We start from the raw sequence: 18,064 nt of genomic DNA on the forward strand, positions 1-18,064 counted from the left end.
AGTGATCACTGACTCTGTCCATTCATTTAACTGAAACATCGTAAACTGTGTTCACGATGCTTCAGTTTATGAATGGAGAGGAGTCGCTGTCTCCTGTCCATTCATTTTCAGTGTAGCTTAGAAAGGGACTGGGGAATCTGTGTCCTTAGTCCCTTTCTCTGTCTCAAAGGGGAGACCTAATATCCCACCAAAGCCCTCAACAGGGCTAAAAAAAAGAAAATTTCAATAAATAATAAAAAAAAAAATAATTGTAAAAAATAATATAAATTAAAATAAAAAACACACTGACACCATCCACTCTCCCCCCAAGAAAGTATTGTAAAAAAATAACAAAAAATAGTAAAAAAAAAAAAAGATAAATTACTGACACATGTGCCACTGTCACATGACATAAGAAAAGTATCGGTAATCGGTATCGGCGAGTACTTAAATTTTTTTTATCGGTACTTGTACTCGGTCTTAAAAAAGTGGTATCGGGACAACCCTAAGTTAAACCCATAAGTGCTTTTTGTACCACTACTATTACTTTATATTGGCTTTTGAAGTTTACAAATGCAGCAATTTTGAAATCAGATGAAAGGTTTAGCTCTGGGAAACACTTTTTGACAGATAAAAAGTGCATTTTATATACAAATATATAGATCAGGTAAAAATGAGGGACAAATGAGGGGGGAAGAGGGACAGAGGGACTTTGTTCAAAATCAGGGACAATCTTTTTGGTTCAGACTTGTGTTTATTTTTTAATCAGCAGCTAGAATACTTCTAGCTGCTGACTTTTGGTTTTGTAAAGGCTCAGTAAAGTTTAACCCAAGAAGGTTAAGACAGTGCTGGAAAATCATGGTGGCTACACAAAATGTTGACACTTTGGGCCCAATTTGGACATTTTCACTTAGGGATGTACTCACTTTTGTTGCCAGTGGTTTAGACATTAATGGCTGTGTGTTGAGTTATTTTGAGGGGCCAGCAAATTTACACTGTTATACAAGCTGTACACTCACTACTTTACATTGTAGCAAAGTGTAATTTCTTCAGTGTTGTCACATGAAAAGATACAATAAAATATTTACAAAAAGTGAGGGGTGTACTCACTTTTGTGAGATACTTTATATATATATATATATATATATATATATATATATATATATATATATATATTTATTTTCGATATGCCATATGGACACTTTTTATTATGTATGGGTGTTTTATGTTGACCATTTCACAATGCTAATATTTAGGAGATTTGTAGATTAATTAGTGCGCTACTGTTAAGTTATTTGTCTCTTTTTTTACATTGACATTTGTTTCACCTCATTTGCATGTTTATTGAATATTAAGTGGCAGCACAAACAGGTGTTTTTCATTAGCGCAGTGAGCACAGATACCGTATTTTTCCGCGTACAGGTCGCCACCCACTTTTCCAACCCAAAATTAAGAAATCAATATGTTAAACATAGGTAAAACAGAACACCTTTTTATTTAGTAATTACCGCAGGTAACGTTTACATACCAGTATATTATGCAGGGGTTGTTCTTCTGTTTTCTCCACTGTCTGATTATACACTCAGTGGAGGGAGGTCCAAACGGTTTCTCTGCTCTTTTGCATAGCTGGCTACATTTGGTTTGAATTTTGCAATCGCTTGCTTTTATTATTTTGTGACATCTTGGACTCAGAACACTCCGGTCCCTGTTGCATCTGCACACTCTCCACCTCCGGCAACATATGGCTCATGATTGGAGGAAGCCATCTGACAAGCTATAGGCAGCGACGCACCAGCACGGCTGTCTCCCAGACTGACTGACCGTGTATAAGACGCCGCTCAATTTTCAGTCTATTTTTATAGGAAAAAATTGTGTCTTATACACAGAAAAATAGGGTATAATCTCTTGTAGCAAGCACCTCATTCTAACATGACTGCACAGGCTTGTAACATAGCAAAAGAGAAGTGGCCTTTGGGTAGGGATGGGGGGGGTACAAATTTTACTGGTCTGTGTTAAGCCCCGTACACACGATCGGATATTCCGACAACAATTGTGTGGTGGATGGGTTTTGTTGGACAATCTGACTGTCTTTATGCTTCATCGGACAATTGTTGTCAGACTTTCCGACAACAAATGTTGGATAACATGCTCTTTAAAAATTGTCCGACAACAAATGTTGGCTGTGCATGCTCTCAAATTGTCCGACAACAAATATGTTCTGTCGTATTATCCGATCGTGTGTACACAAGTCCCTCGGACTAAAATCCAAAGTACAAACACGCATGCTCTGAACCAATTCAAACCAGAACACAGCATTAGCAGAAGTTTCCCAAAGGGTGGCGCTAAAGAGCAAAAAAACCATGTAGTTTTGTGAATGTTGGCTGAAAAAGTTCTGCCTTCTGTATGCAGAACAAGTTCATGGCCAACGCCCTTCGGACAAAAATCCATGGATTTGTCCCATGGAAATCCGATCATGTGTATGAGGCTTTAGAGTACAATTGGGTTCCAAAGTAGTTTGATAGTGCTTGCAGAAGGCATGCATAGGTGTGGGACTATAGGAACAGCCATCCACTGACCTACTGTATTATCTATTGTACTTTCTGCAAATCAAATTCTAGGTATATTTAAACAGCTTTATCTGTGGTTTGAGGAGCATTTGCAATTCCATTATTATGTTGCAGTTCAGATAGTCAGCGGCTCTAGTGTAGGAAATGTTCAGTACCTGCTTGGTGTGTACATACTCTAATAGACTGGTCTTCTTCAGGGTCATACCCAACAAAGTCATGCGAGAGTGGAAAGAGATCTTTATCTCTGGACTCCCCCTGTATGAAGAAGCTTCCATAGATCCTTTACCTTCTGAACCAACTCCTGAACAACTTGTGGAGATGGAGAAAGACAATCTACTCAATGACAAGGACTTTGAAGAGTACAAGGTACCAATGACAGTTCCTAAGCACTGAAATAATTCACTTGCTCTATTTACAAAATGGCATTCTTATTGGGTGGATTTATAATTGTTGTGATTAATAATGATTTTACATAAGTTTTTTTAATTGAGAGACCTTGACCCTTGTAGTTGGTCTGATCCCTTCTACAATGTAGTCAAACAGTAACTAAAACTGGTCAGATATTCCAATTATTATTGTGATGATGTCTTTTAAAGCTGATCTTCATGTTTACTGTCACTTTAAATATGTTTAAAGCCGAGCTCCACCCTAAAGTCGAACTTCTGCTCATCGTAACCTCCCCCCCTCCAGTGTCACATTTGACACCATTCAGGGGGGAGGGGGTGCAGATACCTGTCTAAGACAGGTATTTGCACCCACTTCCGGGAGTCCTCTCTGCGGGGATTCTGCAGGTAGTGTGTCACTTCCTGCCCCTGCCCGTTGTGTTCTGGGAAACACTCGGCTCCCAGAACACAGCGGGGACCAGTGAGGATGGCGCTGCGTGACTCGCGCATGCGTTGTAGGGAATCGGGCAGTGAAGCCGGAACGCTTCACTTCCTGATTCCCTCACCGAGGATGGTGGTGGGGGCAGCAGATAGACGAGCGATTGCTCGTCTTCTGCTTCAGACGTCGCTGGACTCCAAGACAGTTAAGTGTCCGTATATTAAAAGTCAGCAGCTGCAGTATTTGTAGCTGCTGGCTTTTAATATTTTTTTAATGGCGGAGCTCCGCTTTAAAGAAAGATAGCTAAGGGGGTACCACATCCAATAAAAACTGTTAGAAAATAGTTTTTGGACATTTGAGCGTACTTTACCGGTACCAGAAAAGAACACTATATAGTTTTAGAGAAATAAATAGATTTATTTAATGTTACAAAATGAATAAAAATATATAGAAAAAAACGAGAGAAAAATCAAGCTCTCATTTGTATAACCACCTATAAATATATATATGGTAGGAAAATATTCAGGGCCGTCTTTAAGGCAGGGCAAAAGGGGCAGCTGCCCTGGGCCATGTCATTGTTGTGGGGCCCAAAGCAGCTGCCTCATACTTGCCAACTATCCCAGTTTAAATTCCCTTGTCCCTTGAAGTATTAGTCCTGTGCTGTGTCCTGATATCTCAGTGTAAAATGCTGCTACTAATGCTGCCCAGCTCTGCCCTATTGTGTACAGATGACTCACCTGCAGACCCTGTGTTCTTTACATATGAAATAACCATCATTCATATGTAAATAACTGGAGCATTCATATGTAAATAACGGTGGCATTCATATGTAAATAAAAGCAGCATTCATATGTATATCATGCCCCTCTGCAGTGAAGAGATGATGTGCTTTAACTAGGGTTGTCCCGATACCGATACTAGTATCGGGACGGATACTGAGCATTTGCGCGAGTGCTTGTACTCGCGCAAAGGCTCCCGATGCTTCACCGATACTTTTTTTTTTTTTTACAGAGCGGGTGGAGAGGGGGCGGAGAGGGGGCAGCGAGCGGGTGCAGAGGGGGCGGAGAGTCCCCAAAGAGAAAACCAAGACCCCCCCCCTGCCGCCGTCTAGTTGATCAGCGCTGGGAACATTACAGCTTTCATTTGAATAGCTGTGTGTTCCCCGCCGCACCTTGTTATATATAGCCCCTCCCCCTTGTCCGGGCACTTTGATAGACAGATCACCCATCCCAGGATTGGATGGGCGATCTGTCTATCAAAGTGCCTGGACAAGGGGGGAGGGGCTATATATGACGAGGCGTGGCGGGGGAACACACAGCTATTCAAATTAAAGCTGTAACGTTCCCTGCGCTGATCAACTAGGCGGCGGCGGTGGTGGGGGGGGTATTCGGGCTTGGCTTTCTCTTTGGGGACAAGCCTGCATTTGGGGACATGCCTGCATTTGGGGACACATGGCTGCATTTGGGGACACATGGACACATTTCAAAAAAAGTATCGGTAATCGGTATTGGTACATGAAAAAAAGTATCGGTACCTGTACTCGGTCCTAAAAAAGTGGTATCGGGACAACCCTAGCTGTAACCTATAGCAACCAATCAGTGAGCAGTATTACTGTACAGTAATCTCTAGCAACCAATCAACAAGAAGAAATCATGTGCTGTAACCTCTAGCAACTAATCAGTGAGCCGTAATGTGTGCTGTAACCTCTAGCAACCAGTCAGTAAGTGGTAATGATATGCTGTAACCTCTGGCAACCAATCGCAATCACTGTCTGATCTGATACAGTAAACTGATTTTAAGTCTAGCTGATATTTATTGTATGTCTCATAGCACATGGAGAGCAAAATTGCATGGGTGGGCCCTAAGAAAATGTTTGCCCAGGGTCCAATCAACATTAAAGGCGTCCCTGTATATATTGCCTATTACTGCTGAGTCAAATAAGGTCAACGTTTCGCTATCGCTTCTTCAGGACCTATTTCCTTTGACAACAGGCAAAGGGATTCTGCATGGGAAAGAAAAGAGTATCAGAACTTCATCAAACAGATGACAGATGCAAACAAATCATATAAAATAATTTAAGCCCCATAGATGGTACGGGAACAGTGTATATGTCACTTTACATAGTTTTACAGTTTTTTTTTTATATAGTTTTGTTTGGACCAAGCTGGTCTATTTTCTTCACTAAGTGCTGCAATGCATCTATGCACTGCATGTACTGTATGTAGTTTCACCAACATACAGTACACAGTGCTGGGTTCTGGCTGTAGGACAGAGACTTCCTATCTCACATCTGGAAACATGCAGTCGGTCTAAGTGATGCTCAGTCATTCAGAGGCAGCTTCGTATTCTGCCCACCACTCTGCCTCAGCCAATCAGGGGAAGCTTTGTATTCATTCACAGAATACAAAGCTGCCTATGAATGGATGCTGAATACTGCTCAGACCGACTCTGCATTGTTCGGGGCATGAGAAGGGAACTTATTGAAGGAAATAGTTTGTAGGGACCAGCTTGGTTCCAACAAACTATTTAAAGAGACAGTAAACATGAATCCTGGGTAATTCTTTCATATCTCTGCAGTAATCCATCCTGAAACAACTCTGGTGCTTTGCCTCTGTACCGGTAGGTCACTGCGGATCTCTCGCATTGTGCAGGGTGACTGGTCTTGTATCTCTGCCCCTTCGTAGTTTTCTGCACACTGCCGGTAGTGAGCGAACCTGCTATATTCCACCCACAGATCTGCTCTCTGCAAAGGCTATGTGCAGCATGGTAATGATATCACAACTACCTTTTACAGGATGTAACATCTGGATATGCAAAAACATATGGGGCACAGAAAGTGGATTTATATCATTTGTGGCCATTAAGGAATGTATTTGAATTACATTTTTGGGCCTGGAGTTGACTTTTAAAGGAGAAGTAAGGCCAGAGCTCTTTTGGCCCTACTTCTCCTGTGGGTCAGAGGAGTGCACTTCATTCTGTACTCCTGTGACCTAGATTCAGCCGACAGCAGGCTAAAGTCTGCTGTTGGCTGAGGTCACTCAGACAGTTCAGACTCTGGAGGAATCCCAACTTCAATGTCAGGGTCCAGCCATATGCCTGACCGGCAGCTGGATCAGCTCCTTGGCGTGCTGCTGAAAGGCTGAGCCAGCCGCTCTCACCCCCTCCACAGCCCAGTACTCCAGCGATTACTGGAGTCGCAGAGCAGAGAGACAGTTACCGGCTTTTTGGTCACTGAAGACTGAGAACTGACCAATCGGCTGTCTTTAATCACACAGTTCTCGGTCTTGGAGGAGGCAGGGGACAGATGCAGCATCAGATCAATGCTGAATCCACCTAGCTGAGTATGTGTGTTTTGTTTAAATCCCGTACTTCACTTTCAGCACAGACATGAGCATTTCTCATACACTGTATTAATGCTTATTTGCTGTACAAGCAGATCATTGAAAAAAATGTAAATTGTATGCATGCTATATCTTTTTATTAAAGCAGAGTTCCGCCGAAAAAAATATAAATGAAAAGTCAGCAGCTACAAAAAATGTAGCTGCTGACTTTTAATAATCAGACACTCATCTGTCCTATGGTCCAGCAATGCGGGCATACGAAGTACGCTCCTCTCCACTGATCCGGTATTCTTACTGTGTGAGCCCGGCTGGGGCTTCACAGCCAGACACACATTGCGAATGTGCAAGCCGCTTCTGGGACCTGTGACGTGTTCCAGAGGATTGCAGGGAGGGAGGGGGGAGAGGTGAACCTCCTTCTGGTGCCGGGGACCTCCTAGGAAGTGGGAGCTGGATGCCTCTAAAAAGTAAGTAATCGCTCCCCCCCCAAAAAAAAAATTACAAGCCAAATGTGGCATGTCGGGGTCACTTAAAGCGGAAGTTCCATTTTTGGCTGGAGGTGGCATCATTACTCCTCACCTTATTGCTAGGTCAGTGCTTCTCAACCTTTCTAGTGTCGTAACCCTTTGATAAAATGTCCCAAGTTGTGGGGACCCCTAACAGTAGAATTTTCGTAGCATTGGTTGTCGGCACCCAAGGCAAGACAAGTGATTTTTGCGCCCTTAACCCACGGACATTTAGGACTCCCTTCCACTCGTACAGTATTAAAACCCTTCTGGTACATTTTAGGATGTACCACTATGTTCTCCTTATTTCCCTTTTATCTCTCTATCTTAATTTCTTGTCCCCCCCCCCCCGTTCTTTCTCTTATTTTTCTCTTCCTTGTTTTCTTTGTTCCTCCTCCTCTTTTCCTCTCCCTTCCATGTATTCTCTATTTTTATTCCTTCTCTTACTCCTTGGGGGGAGAGAAAGAGTTGGGATCAGTGGCAGTGCTGGGGGGAGTTCTGATCAGCCAGCTTAGGTGCTCTTGATCAAGATCATCTGCTGATCTGAGAACTGTAGTGGGGAATTTAAATGTCAACTTTAATCGCAGGTTGTGTTACTCACTGTGTCTCCAGCTCTGTGGTGTCTCGCCACAGTGACACCTATGCCAAAATCAGGAGATAGGGTCTCCTCCAGCCCCTCCCACTTCACATTCCTCACCAGTCAGCTGACCTCTAGTGTCTGCCCCACAGCCATGCTGTAAACTGAATGGGCGGCCATAGGCTCCAGGGACTGCCCTGCTGGGCGGCTGAGAAAAGGCTGCGAGTGCTGCAGGCTTCAGGAACAGCCCAGGATTCCGTGACCCCTGGCAAATCGTCATTTGACCCCCGAGGGGGTCCCGACACCCAGGTTGAGAATCACTGTGCTAGGTCATTGCTAAGACACTCCCAGCTGGTACTGCTCACCCTCACCTCATCACAGATGCAGGCTTTCAAACCCCAACATACAGTATGTGAACCCAGCCTAAAGGGTATTTGTTCTTCCATCATTGTAATGGTGGAATTACTAATTGACTCTGTCTTTTCTTTTCTTGGACCATGTTGATTTGGGTGTGTTGTGAGAAGAAGCAGGAAACTTGCTTGCAGGATTATACCCATATGACTGCTTTTTCATAAATTTAGCTTGATTGTAATCTTTGATGTTGTACATAAAGACACCAAACACAGGAAAAGCAACAAGCATGACCGAGGTTAGACTGGGACACCTAACAGATCTGCATGTCTGTCTGTTAGTAAAGAAGCTTGGTTAAGTAATACATACGACATATAAAATACATGGCACCATAGTACAATATCTTGTAAACCTTAAAAAAAAAACAAAAAAAAAACAACACACAACAAACATAGGGCCAGATTCTGGTAGATCCTGCGGCGGCGTCGCGTAAGCTATTTACACTACGCCGCCCCAACTTACAGGAGCAAGTGCTGTATTCCCCAAACACTTGCTCCGTAATTTGCGGCGGCGTAGTGTAATTGGCCCGGCGTATCCCCGCGTAATTCCAAGGGGGCGGCTTGTATTTAAATTAAGCGCGCCCCCATGCCGATCGAACTGCGCATGCGCCGGGCTTAAAATAGCCCAGTGCGCATGCTCCAGTTCTCGACGGAAAACGTCAATGACGCCGACGTGTGCGTCATTGACGTAAAGTCGTATTCAAGAACGACTTAGGAAAACGACGTACCCAACGGGAAAAGACGACGCGGACCCGACGCCATACTTAACATGGCATACGGCGGACTGGCGTAAGGTTACCCCTCATATAGCAGGGGTAACCTTACGCTTACGCAAACGACGTAAGCGACGGCTACGCGACGCGAATTTGTTCGGGAATCGGCTTATCAGGCTCATTTGCATAAACAAATGAGACCTGAACGTAAACGCCACCTAGCGGTCAGCGTTGTATTGCATTTAGGATCCGACGGTGTAAGTGATTTACACCAGTCGGATCCTAGCCTAAATCCGTCGTATCTTGTTTTGTGAATACAAAACAATGATACGCCGGCGGGAAATTCGAATTACGCCGGTGTATCAGTAGATACTCCGGCGTAACTCTTCTGAGAATCTGGCATAGTCTATACTTACCTGCCCTGTGCAATGTTTTTTGCATGAAGCGGCCCTTGAGCTCAGGCTCCTCTTCATTGAGTGTCCCCACGGAAAGCCGCTTTCTATGGGGGCACCCATGTGGGCTTGCTTCCTAGTCCCGCTGCTGCGTCCATTGACACAGACAGTGGGACGCAGCCCTGCCCCACCCCCCCCTTTCCGTGTCACAGCTTTTTATTGAAAGCAGCGGGAGCCAACGGCTCCCGTCAATCTAATAATCGACTTCTGTTGACCGAAAACATTTCTTGATCAGCAGCTACAGCATTGATCAGTATATTCCAACAATGGAGAAGTCCTGCTGTCAGAATTTAATGGCACAGCAGGGAGGATTCCTCCATCCACTTCACTTGTGTGAGTGGGGGGAATCCACTGGCTGATTTAAAATAAATGAGTAATCTATGGACAGCCTTAAGCAGCCAATAGATGGGTATTTTTTTTTCCATTCAATTAGAGGGGTGGATGGGATAATCCTCCCCGCTCAGCTATTGTATTCTGACAGCTGGAAGACTTCTCCATCATCGGAATACACTGATCAGTGGTTCCAGCTATAGCCTGCAGCGCTGATTAAGCGGCAAAAATCTGATCGGTAGATCAACTTCTGTAAAACTACCCTGCTCATACATGGATCCAAATTCAACCGGTTCAGCAGGAATTCAGCAGCAATTTTGATCCATACATGGCCAGCTTAGTCTATACTGTCATGCCATTCTATTGGCTTTGAAAGTACAATGAGCTGTTTCTCTATGCATTACAAACTTCAGGCGTTTTAGCTCTAGAAATAGCGGCTTTAAAACACATGAAAAGCGCCTCTCAAGCCTCCCCAGTGTTAAAGCTAGAGTGCTTGCACATTGGGGTGGTACGCTTGCAGGACCGAAAAAAAATCCTAAACCGCCCCTGCCATTGAAATCAATGGGCAGCTCTGCCGACGCGTACATTTACTGCTTGTCTTTTAAATTCTGGGTGCATACATTGTTCTGGGCCCCCTTTAGATTGTGCATTGTGAAGGATACCTACCCAAAGTGGGTCTGTACACATTACCGTAATAACCTATGTTAAAAAAAAAAAAAGGATAATACAATATCTTACCATTTGGTCACATGGTCTCTGTTAAATGGAGGGACCAACTAAAAGAATGCCTAATACCACATGAGCAGAGATCGTATAACCAAATGCCTAGGTTCACCATATGACTAGACTAGAGGGAACCAGTGGCTGCCTTTACTGTGGGAAAGGTAAATATTATATATATATTTATTTCTTGACTTTCAATATTGATGTAACATCGGGTTACATAGAGAATTCACAATCTTTCCTGTGTCTGATGCACCGTTAATTTTTAACTGTCACTTTATTTTGACCTCATCACTTATTTTAGCTCAGCTTATTATTTTCCACCTGATTTTGCTGCCTGATAGTGCCAGTGTAAAAGGGTCATTATTCAACTCTCAAAAGCCAGTCTCCTAGTGGTCAGTAGAGATTTTGGCATTTGCCTGTTGAAGCGTCGGGGTGAAATTTGGCTCAGGGAGGGGGCAGTGGTAAATATTGACTTGGGCAAAAGTTAAGGGCCTCAGTGAACAGCCTAGGCCTAGGATCCAAGAGGCTTCACAGTAATGCAGGGATGGATTTTAAGACTAACACAAGAATTATGACCTACTTGCTCTTCGGCGACATTGTTACTGTAGCGCCCACCCCAAATCTAGGGGGCGCTATTTCAAATTTAAGGGAAGTCTGGGCCAATACTTGGGCCCAGACCTATTTGATTAACACAAATTTGCCTCTGTTCTGGCTATGGTACTACTTGGTAGTACCATAGCCACCTGCAGGTGGTGTTGCCATCCCGGCCTTATTTTGGAGCACAGGTGTACCATGGTGTATTGGGTGTCCTTTCTCGGCAGCGGTAGAGAGGGTGTGGTGACCCCGCTGTGCATGCTGGGGAGGGATACTTGGGGGGCAGATGCCGTTTGTCTGGGTTTTTTGCCTCGTGGCCCTCCTGGTGCGAGGTGTGTGAGCCCGACTTCGGGGCCACATTGGCCCGGAGTCGCTTTGCTGTTTAGTAGGCCCAGCTATGCTGGCTGGGGCCTGCAAACCTAAAAGGGGATCCCAAGCTGTCTGTCCACAAGGGAGGAAGCTGTCTTAATGAAGAAAACCAGGGGAGGACCTGCCCTGGAGGAGACCAGCAAAGTGCTGGTGTCTCGGATGAGGCCTGGTGACCGAATTAAGGAGGAATCCACGATATTGAAAGCCCTGCAGTCTGCCGGTATCGGCTTAAAGGCTCTTCTACTGCACGGCTGAAGGTTCGGGACTTTGAAATCCTGTGGCAGAGGATTCCTGGACGCGTCCATGAACATTTAAAGGTCTTTGGCAGAGACCAAGTACATTCAAAGGTCTGTGGCAGAGACCAAGTTCATTCCAAGAGGTCTGTGGCAGAGACCGTCTGGACATTAGTTTGTACACCATCCCGGCTGCTGGGCCATGTGGTAGGGGACTATACGGGTGGGCAATTCCCACTCAGTAGCTGAGAGTGGAGACTGATTGAGTAATTTTGAGCATTCTGAACCTTCCCCTGCTCTTCTCCTCCCTTCTACTTTCTCTAGTTCATGTTATCCTGCAGTAAAAATAAAGCCTGAGGCCCCGTACACACGACCGAGTTTCTCGGCAGAATTCAGCCAGAAACTCGATCGGAGCTGGATTCTGCCGAGAAACTCGGTCGTGTGTACACTTTTCACCGAGGAAGCCGACGAGGAACTCGTCGGGCCAAATAGAGAACATGTTCTCTATTTCCTCATTGTTCAATGAGGAAAGTTGGCCCGCCGAGATCCTCAACACAGAACTCGACGTGTTTGGCACATCGAGTTCCTCGGACGTGTGTACGGGGCCTGACTGTTGAAGGTTTTACATCTGTCTGGACATTGCATTTTTTATGGACTTTCCCACCCTGACAACGAAGTTATAAAGGTAAAGTGCAAACCCAAAATTGAACCAGCACCTCTTTTGGGGGGGTAGTGTTACATTACCATAGGACATTTTTTTAGGCCAGGTGGAGAGATGCTGTTGCTGAATCATTCTCCTCAAATAACTCCCTCTGCTCAGGTTTTAGGTAGCATTCTCTTAGGCCTTGTACACACGACCGAGAATCTCGCCAGGAAAAACCTGTTGTTTTCCCTGACTAGATTCTTGGCAAGAATCTCTTGCCACCCGAGTGTACAGACTTTCGTTTCAAAAGAACCGCGGTTCTCTTGAAAGTAAAGAACGCGTGACATCATCGCGTACGACGAGCATGCACTCGTCACATTTGATGCCGTCGCCGCCATCTTGCTTCACCCTTCCTATGCCGTGGAAGCTACCGTGCATGCGTCAAAGTAATTTCGAGCATACGCGGGTTTCCACGGCGACAGGGAAGTATACACACTTTTGGGTTTCTCGTCGGGAAACAGGCTGACAAGAATTTCGACGAGAAAAAAAGAGAGCAGGTTCTCTTTTTTTCTTGTCGAGATTCTGGCCAGATTTCCAGACGGGAAACCTGAATGCCTCATACACACGAACGGGAATCTCAGCAAGAAGCAGTTTTCTTGCTGGCTTTTGCCGTTAAAACCGGTCGTGTGTACGAGGCTTTAGTGTTAGCAATGCACAACACTACCCTAGATTTATGCTGAAGTCTATAGAGGCTTACAGACTTTTGTGGTGATGGTGGGTAGTTCACTGACTATTACAGAGGAAGTATCTATACACATACTAAAGGCTTGTATTCTTAATTTGACTTTCGTTCGTACCTCAGTTTACTTTTTTTTTTCTTTTTTGTCTGGTTTGGAAAATATTTACCACAACAATCGTGCTATGAGGCCCACTTCCTGACATTGTAGGTCTGTACTCTTCTAGCAGGAAGTCACTAAATTAACTTACTTAGGCTGGAGGTAGTGTGGGACTGTCACCAAAAACATTTTACTTTTCTTATTTTTCTAAATGGGTATATGTTCTTCTCATTTAACCATGCTTGTTCTGGTATAAATAGGCACGAGTGAATCTGCCAGTATACAGCTCATGGGGGGGCTTTGTGGAATGGCTAAAGTCTGTGAAACCCCAATTTAGCATCAAACCCCATTGAATTTATAGGGTGTGGGGGAAAATCTTGATGATAATTTCTGGCCATTTTCAGGGCTAATAATTAACTATCAAAAAAGGCAAGGGAGCTGTTCACCCATGGGGGACATCAAGAAAGCAAAAATTTTGAAAAATACTATACAGCAGGAAGAGGGTCCTTTTTATTGCTTGAAGGGCAACATGGGGGAAAAAACAATCCTTTAAATTACATTCTTGGATGATGCCTTCAAGTTGTACATGTTAGGAAACAGTATGATTTTCACAGGCACTTTAAACATAAACATGTTCTCATATCATACAACCCCCACACTCCATGCAAAATAGTGAGAAAAGCCCACAATCTAATATTATATATAGTGTGAAAGCTGCCATAACTACAACTACTCAACAGATAACAAGAACAGGCCCGGAGCTAAAGGGAACCTGGGTGTAGGGCCAGCATGACTGGGGAAAGCTGTGGGGAGAACACCAGGAAGTGGTCGTAGGAAGTATATGGGAGTAAAAGAGGGGGGGAGTTTTGGTCATTGGGAATGGGAGGAGCGGGAGTTAATTTTGACCCCGGGGCAGAGGGAGTGGTCAGCTCATTCCCGGGCAGCAGTGCAAAGGAGAGGACATAGACAGGGAATTTTCCCGCCCACCCTCCCTGTTGTTTGGTAAGTGGGTTGTATGTTGGGGCATGGGTCTCGGGTTCATGGAGGTTGGAATGGTGAAGGTAAACAGGTTATGGTGTGGGGACGGGTTGGACCTATCTTGGTATGGGTACCCTCCCTAGCTGTAAATAATGGGCTACCAACAGTTCGTCCTTGAGCTAGTGGGATCGCGGCTAGGGGCCAGGATGGTGAGGTGGTGGTAGTGCAGCCGATGTGGTATACATTCCGGTATACATTCCTTCACAAACCTCAGACAGACAGTAGTTTATAAAGTTGGGGTTATGTTTATTTGGTGTATTTGGTGTATATATATATATATATTTATGTTTTATTTATATATATATATATATATATATATATATATATATATATATATATATATATATATATATATATATACAAAAACTACTTCCTCAGAAGCTGATGCATCAATATGTCTGCAAATATAAATATAAAAAATGTGTGTGGAAGTGATTGGGCAACTGTTACTTCTAGCAGAAAGCTGACAGTCGGCCAAACAATTGTAAACACACTCCTAGCTGATATAACAGGGTGAAGTTGGAGAAATCTCTCCTAGAGAATTTCATATTCTTTCTAAAATTAGAAACAGTTTTGAATGTAGTAGAGCTTTAGGGCATATTGAGAATGGTGAATACGGGTTTCGTTTCGTTTCTTCTTAAATAGTTTGATGATGAGCAGCTAATCTTTCTATAGACTTAAACCTTTTTTCTTGGAAATCCCCTTTATGTCTGACTTTAAACAACCTCAACCACTCCCACGTTCCCATTAAAATACCAGTGAATTTAAAGATTAACTCGGGGCTAAATGCAGTGCTCAGCATAAATGAGTACACCCCTTTAAGATTTTATTCAATGAACACAAGAACAATTTCCAAATTTTTTACAAAACTGAGTTTTATAGAACATTTGTTTAGCTCATTACATGAGTAAGTAAGGATAATAATATAACTTACCGTATTTATCGGCGTATACCGTGCACTTTTTTCCCCTTCAAATAAGGGGAAAATCTTGGGTGCGCGATATACGCCAATACCCGCTTCCCGCGCTCAGTTTGAATGCCTGCGCACACATATACCGAGTGCAGTTCACTCGGCTACATTCGGCCATGCTCAGCTTCGCTCATGCTCACGCATAAACATCACAGAGCATAAGCACGAGCGAAGCCGAGCCTGGCCGAATGTAGCCGAGTGTACTGCACTCGGTATATGTCGGCGTAGGCATTCAAACTGAGTGCGGGAAGCGGCGATTCGACGGGGAGACAGCACGGGAGAAGCTGGGAGGACACCACCGAAGCCGCAGACGGACGCCGGACCCGACGAGGCCGCCGATGGACGCCGCGCAAGACACCAAAACTGTAAGTACTTAGGGCCAGATCCACAGCTGCCGAGCGCAACTTAACTTTTCAGAGTTAAGTTACACTGCCGCAAATCTCCCAAGTTAGGTGCCGATCCACAAAGCACTTACCTGGAAATTTGCGGCGGTGTAACTTAACACCGTCCGGCGCAAGGCGTTCCTAATACAAATGGGCGATTCCCATTTAAATTAGGCGCGCTCCCGCGCCGGACGTACTGCGCATGCTCCGTCGGGTAACTTACCCGACGTGCATTGCGCTAACTGACGTCGCTCCGACGTCATTTGCTTAGATGTTAACGTAAATGGCGTCCAGCGCCATTCACGAACGTCTTACGCAAACGACGTAGAGTTGAAAATTTCGACGCCGTAAGTGTTCATTTGCATATTCTAGGCCGGCCGCAATGGCCTCGCCACCTAGCGGCCGGCCTAGAATTGCATCCTAAGGGCCCTTTCACACTGGGGCATTTTTCAAGCGCTTTAGCGTTAAAAAAAGCGCCTGTAAAACGCCTGAAAGAAGCTGCATCTGCAATCCCAATGTGAAAGCTCGAGTGCTTTCACACTAAAGCGCCTGAAAAACACCCCAGTGTGAAAGTGGTCTTAGCGTTAAAAAAAAGCGCCTGAAAGAAGCTGCATCTGCAATCCCAATGTGAAAGCCTGAGTGCTTTCACACTGAGGCGCTGAGCTGGCAGGGCGTCCAAAAAAGTCCTGCATGCAGCTTCTTTGCAGCGCTTTAGGAGCGGTTAATACACCGCTCCTAAAGCCCCCTTCCCATTGAGGAAGCTTTTTTTAACGCCAAAGCGCCTGAAAAGCGCCTCAGTGTGAAAGGGGTCTTAGCAGCGCTTTACCAGCGTTTTTCGGGCGCTGGCAGTGTGAAAGGCCTCTGAAAGCACTTGGGCTTTCACATTGGGATTGCAGATGAGGCTTCTTTCAGGCGCTTTACAGGCTTTTTTTAAAACGCCTAAAAAACGCCCGAAAAACGCCCCAGTGTGAAAGGGGTCTTATTAAGATCCGACAGTGTAATTCAATTACACATGTCGGATCTTCTGCCTATCTATGGTAAACTGATTCTGTGGATCAGTTCCATAGATAGAAACAGGGATACGACGGCGTATCAGTAGATATGCCGGCGTATCCCTTTTGTGGATTACCCCCTAAAATGTTTTTTTTTTACAGGAATTGCGGGTCCACATTAGGGGTTGCGCGCTATGCGCCGGAGTGCGCAATACCCCGATAAATACGGTATTTATCTTGGTCTCATCACTCCAGTGTACAGAGTCCCAGTAGTCCTCTTCTTTTTCAACATGGGCCCTGGCAAATTCTAGGTGGGCTTTTTCGTGCATGGGCTTTAGGAGAGGCTTCCTTCGTGGACGACACCCATGCATGCCATTCTTCTGCAGTGTATGCCATATTTTGTTATGGGAAACAATCACCCCATTTTGGCTTTATTTTTCTTTAGCTAACTGCAGTAAAATTGCGATTTTCTTCAACCCTTCTCATCAGAAGATGCTCCCGTCGAGGGTGTTAATTTCTGTGGACGGCCATCTCTGTGAGATGGTTGCAATTCCATCTTTGTTACATTTTTGTATCACTTTTGCTACAGTATTCTGACTGATAAGTAAATCTTTACTGATCTTCTTGGAGCCTTCACCTTTCTTGTGTAAATAAATAATTTTCTTTTTCAGGCCTTGTGACATTTCTCTTCCATGTGGTGCCATTGCTGACAAGAAATGGGAGGGGTTTTCTTTAATAAGTAACGCCCTTTTATAATCACCTGTCTTCTGGACACCTGTTTGATGAATACCGTATTTATCGGCGTATAACACGCACCGTCATTTTAAGAAGGAAGTTTCAGGAAAAAAATTAAATTGTAAATAAAGAACTTTGAAGCAAAATAAGGGTCAATGCCCATCAATGCAGGCAATTTTGAGGCTGCAGATGGGCATTGATCAGGCTCCATCTGCAGCCTCAAAATTGCCCATCAATGCAGCTTCACAATTGCCCATTAACGCAGCTTGATCAATGCCCATCTGCAACCTCACCATTGCCCATCAATTCAGCTTAATCAATGCCCATCTGTAGCCTCACAATTGGCCATCAATGCAGCTTGATTAATGCCCATCTGCAGCCTCCCCATTGCCATGAATGGAGCCTGATCAATGGCCATCTCAGGGAGGGGGGTGGGATGAGCGCCGTCAGCTTGCATACAGCGAGAATCTCCTGTTTACTCGGCGGTCTCTTTAATACAAAGTCCCACCTCCTGGACCGACTTCTATAATAGACAGAACACTGGTCCAATGCCGGCCCAGGAGACGGGACTTCCTATTACAGAGGCCGCTGAGTAAACAGGAGATTCTCGCTGTATGTAATCTGACAGTGCTCATCCCGCCCCCTCCCCGTTCTCTCCGAGGTAGCCCAAATTGCAGTATCACCATGTAACACGCACACACTGGGCCAGATTCACAAAGAGTTACGCCGGCGTATCAGTAGATATGCCGACGTAACTCCGAATCTAAGCCCGTCGTATGTTTAAATGTATTCTCAAACTGAGATACACTTAACCACATCCATACCAGCCCATTGTAAAATGACGTCCACAA

General features: G+C 44.7%; 1 protein-coding gene across 1 annotated transcript in view; it reads left to right on the top strand.

The window, feature by feature from the left end:
* The window catches only part of SPEF2 (sperm flagellar 2), a 228,979-nt gene that overhangs the window by 63,091 nt on the left and 147,824 nt on the right, over positions 1-18,064 (top strand). Inside the window, exon 10 of the mRNA XM_040338283.1 lies at positions 2,744-2,912. Coding sequence (XP_040194217.1) covers positions 2,744-2,912 — 169 coding nt within the window. The remainder of the gene's footprint in view (positions 1-2,743; positions 2,913-18,064) is intronic.

The sequence above is a fragment of the Rana temporaria genome, chromosome 1, assembly GCF_905171775.1.
Source record: "Rana temporaria chromosome 1, aRanTem1.1, whole genome shotgun sequence".
In the NCBI taxonomy this organism is placed as follows: Eukaryota; Metazoa; Chordata; class Amphibia; order Anura; family Ranidae; genus Rana; species Rana temporaria.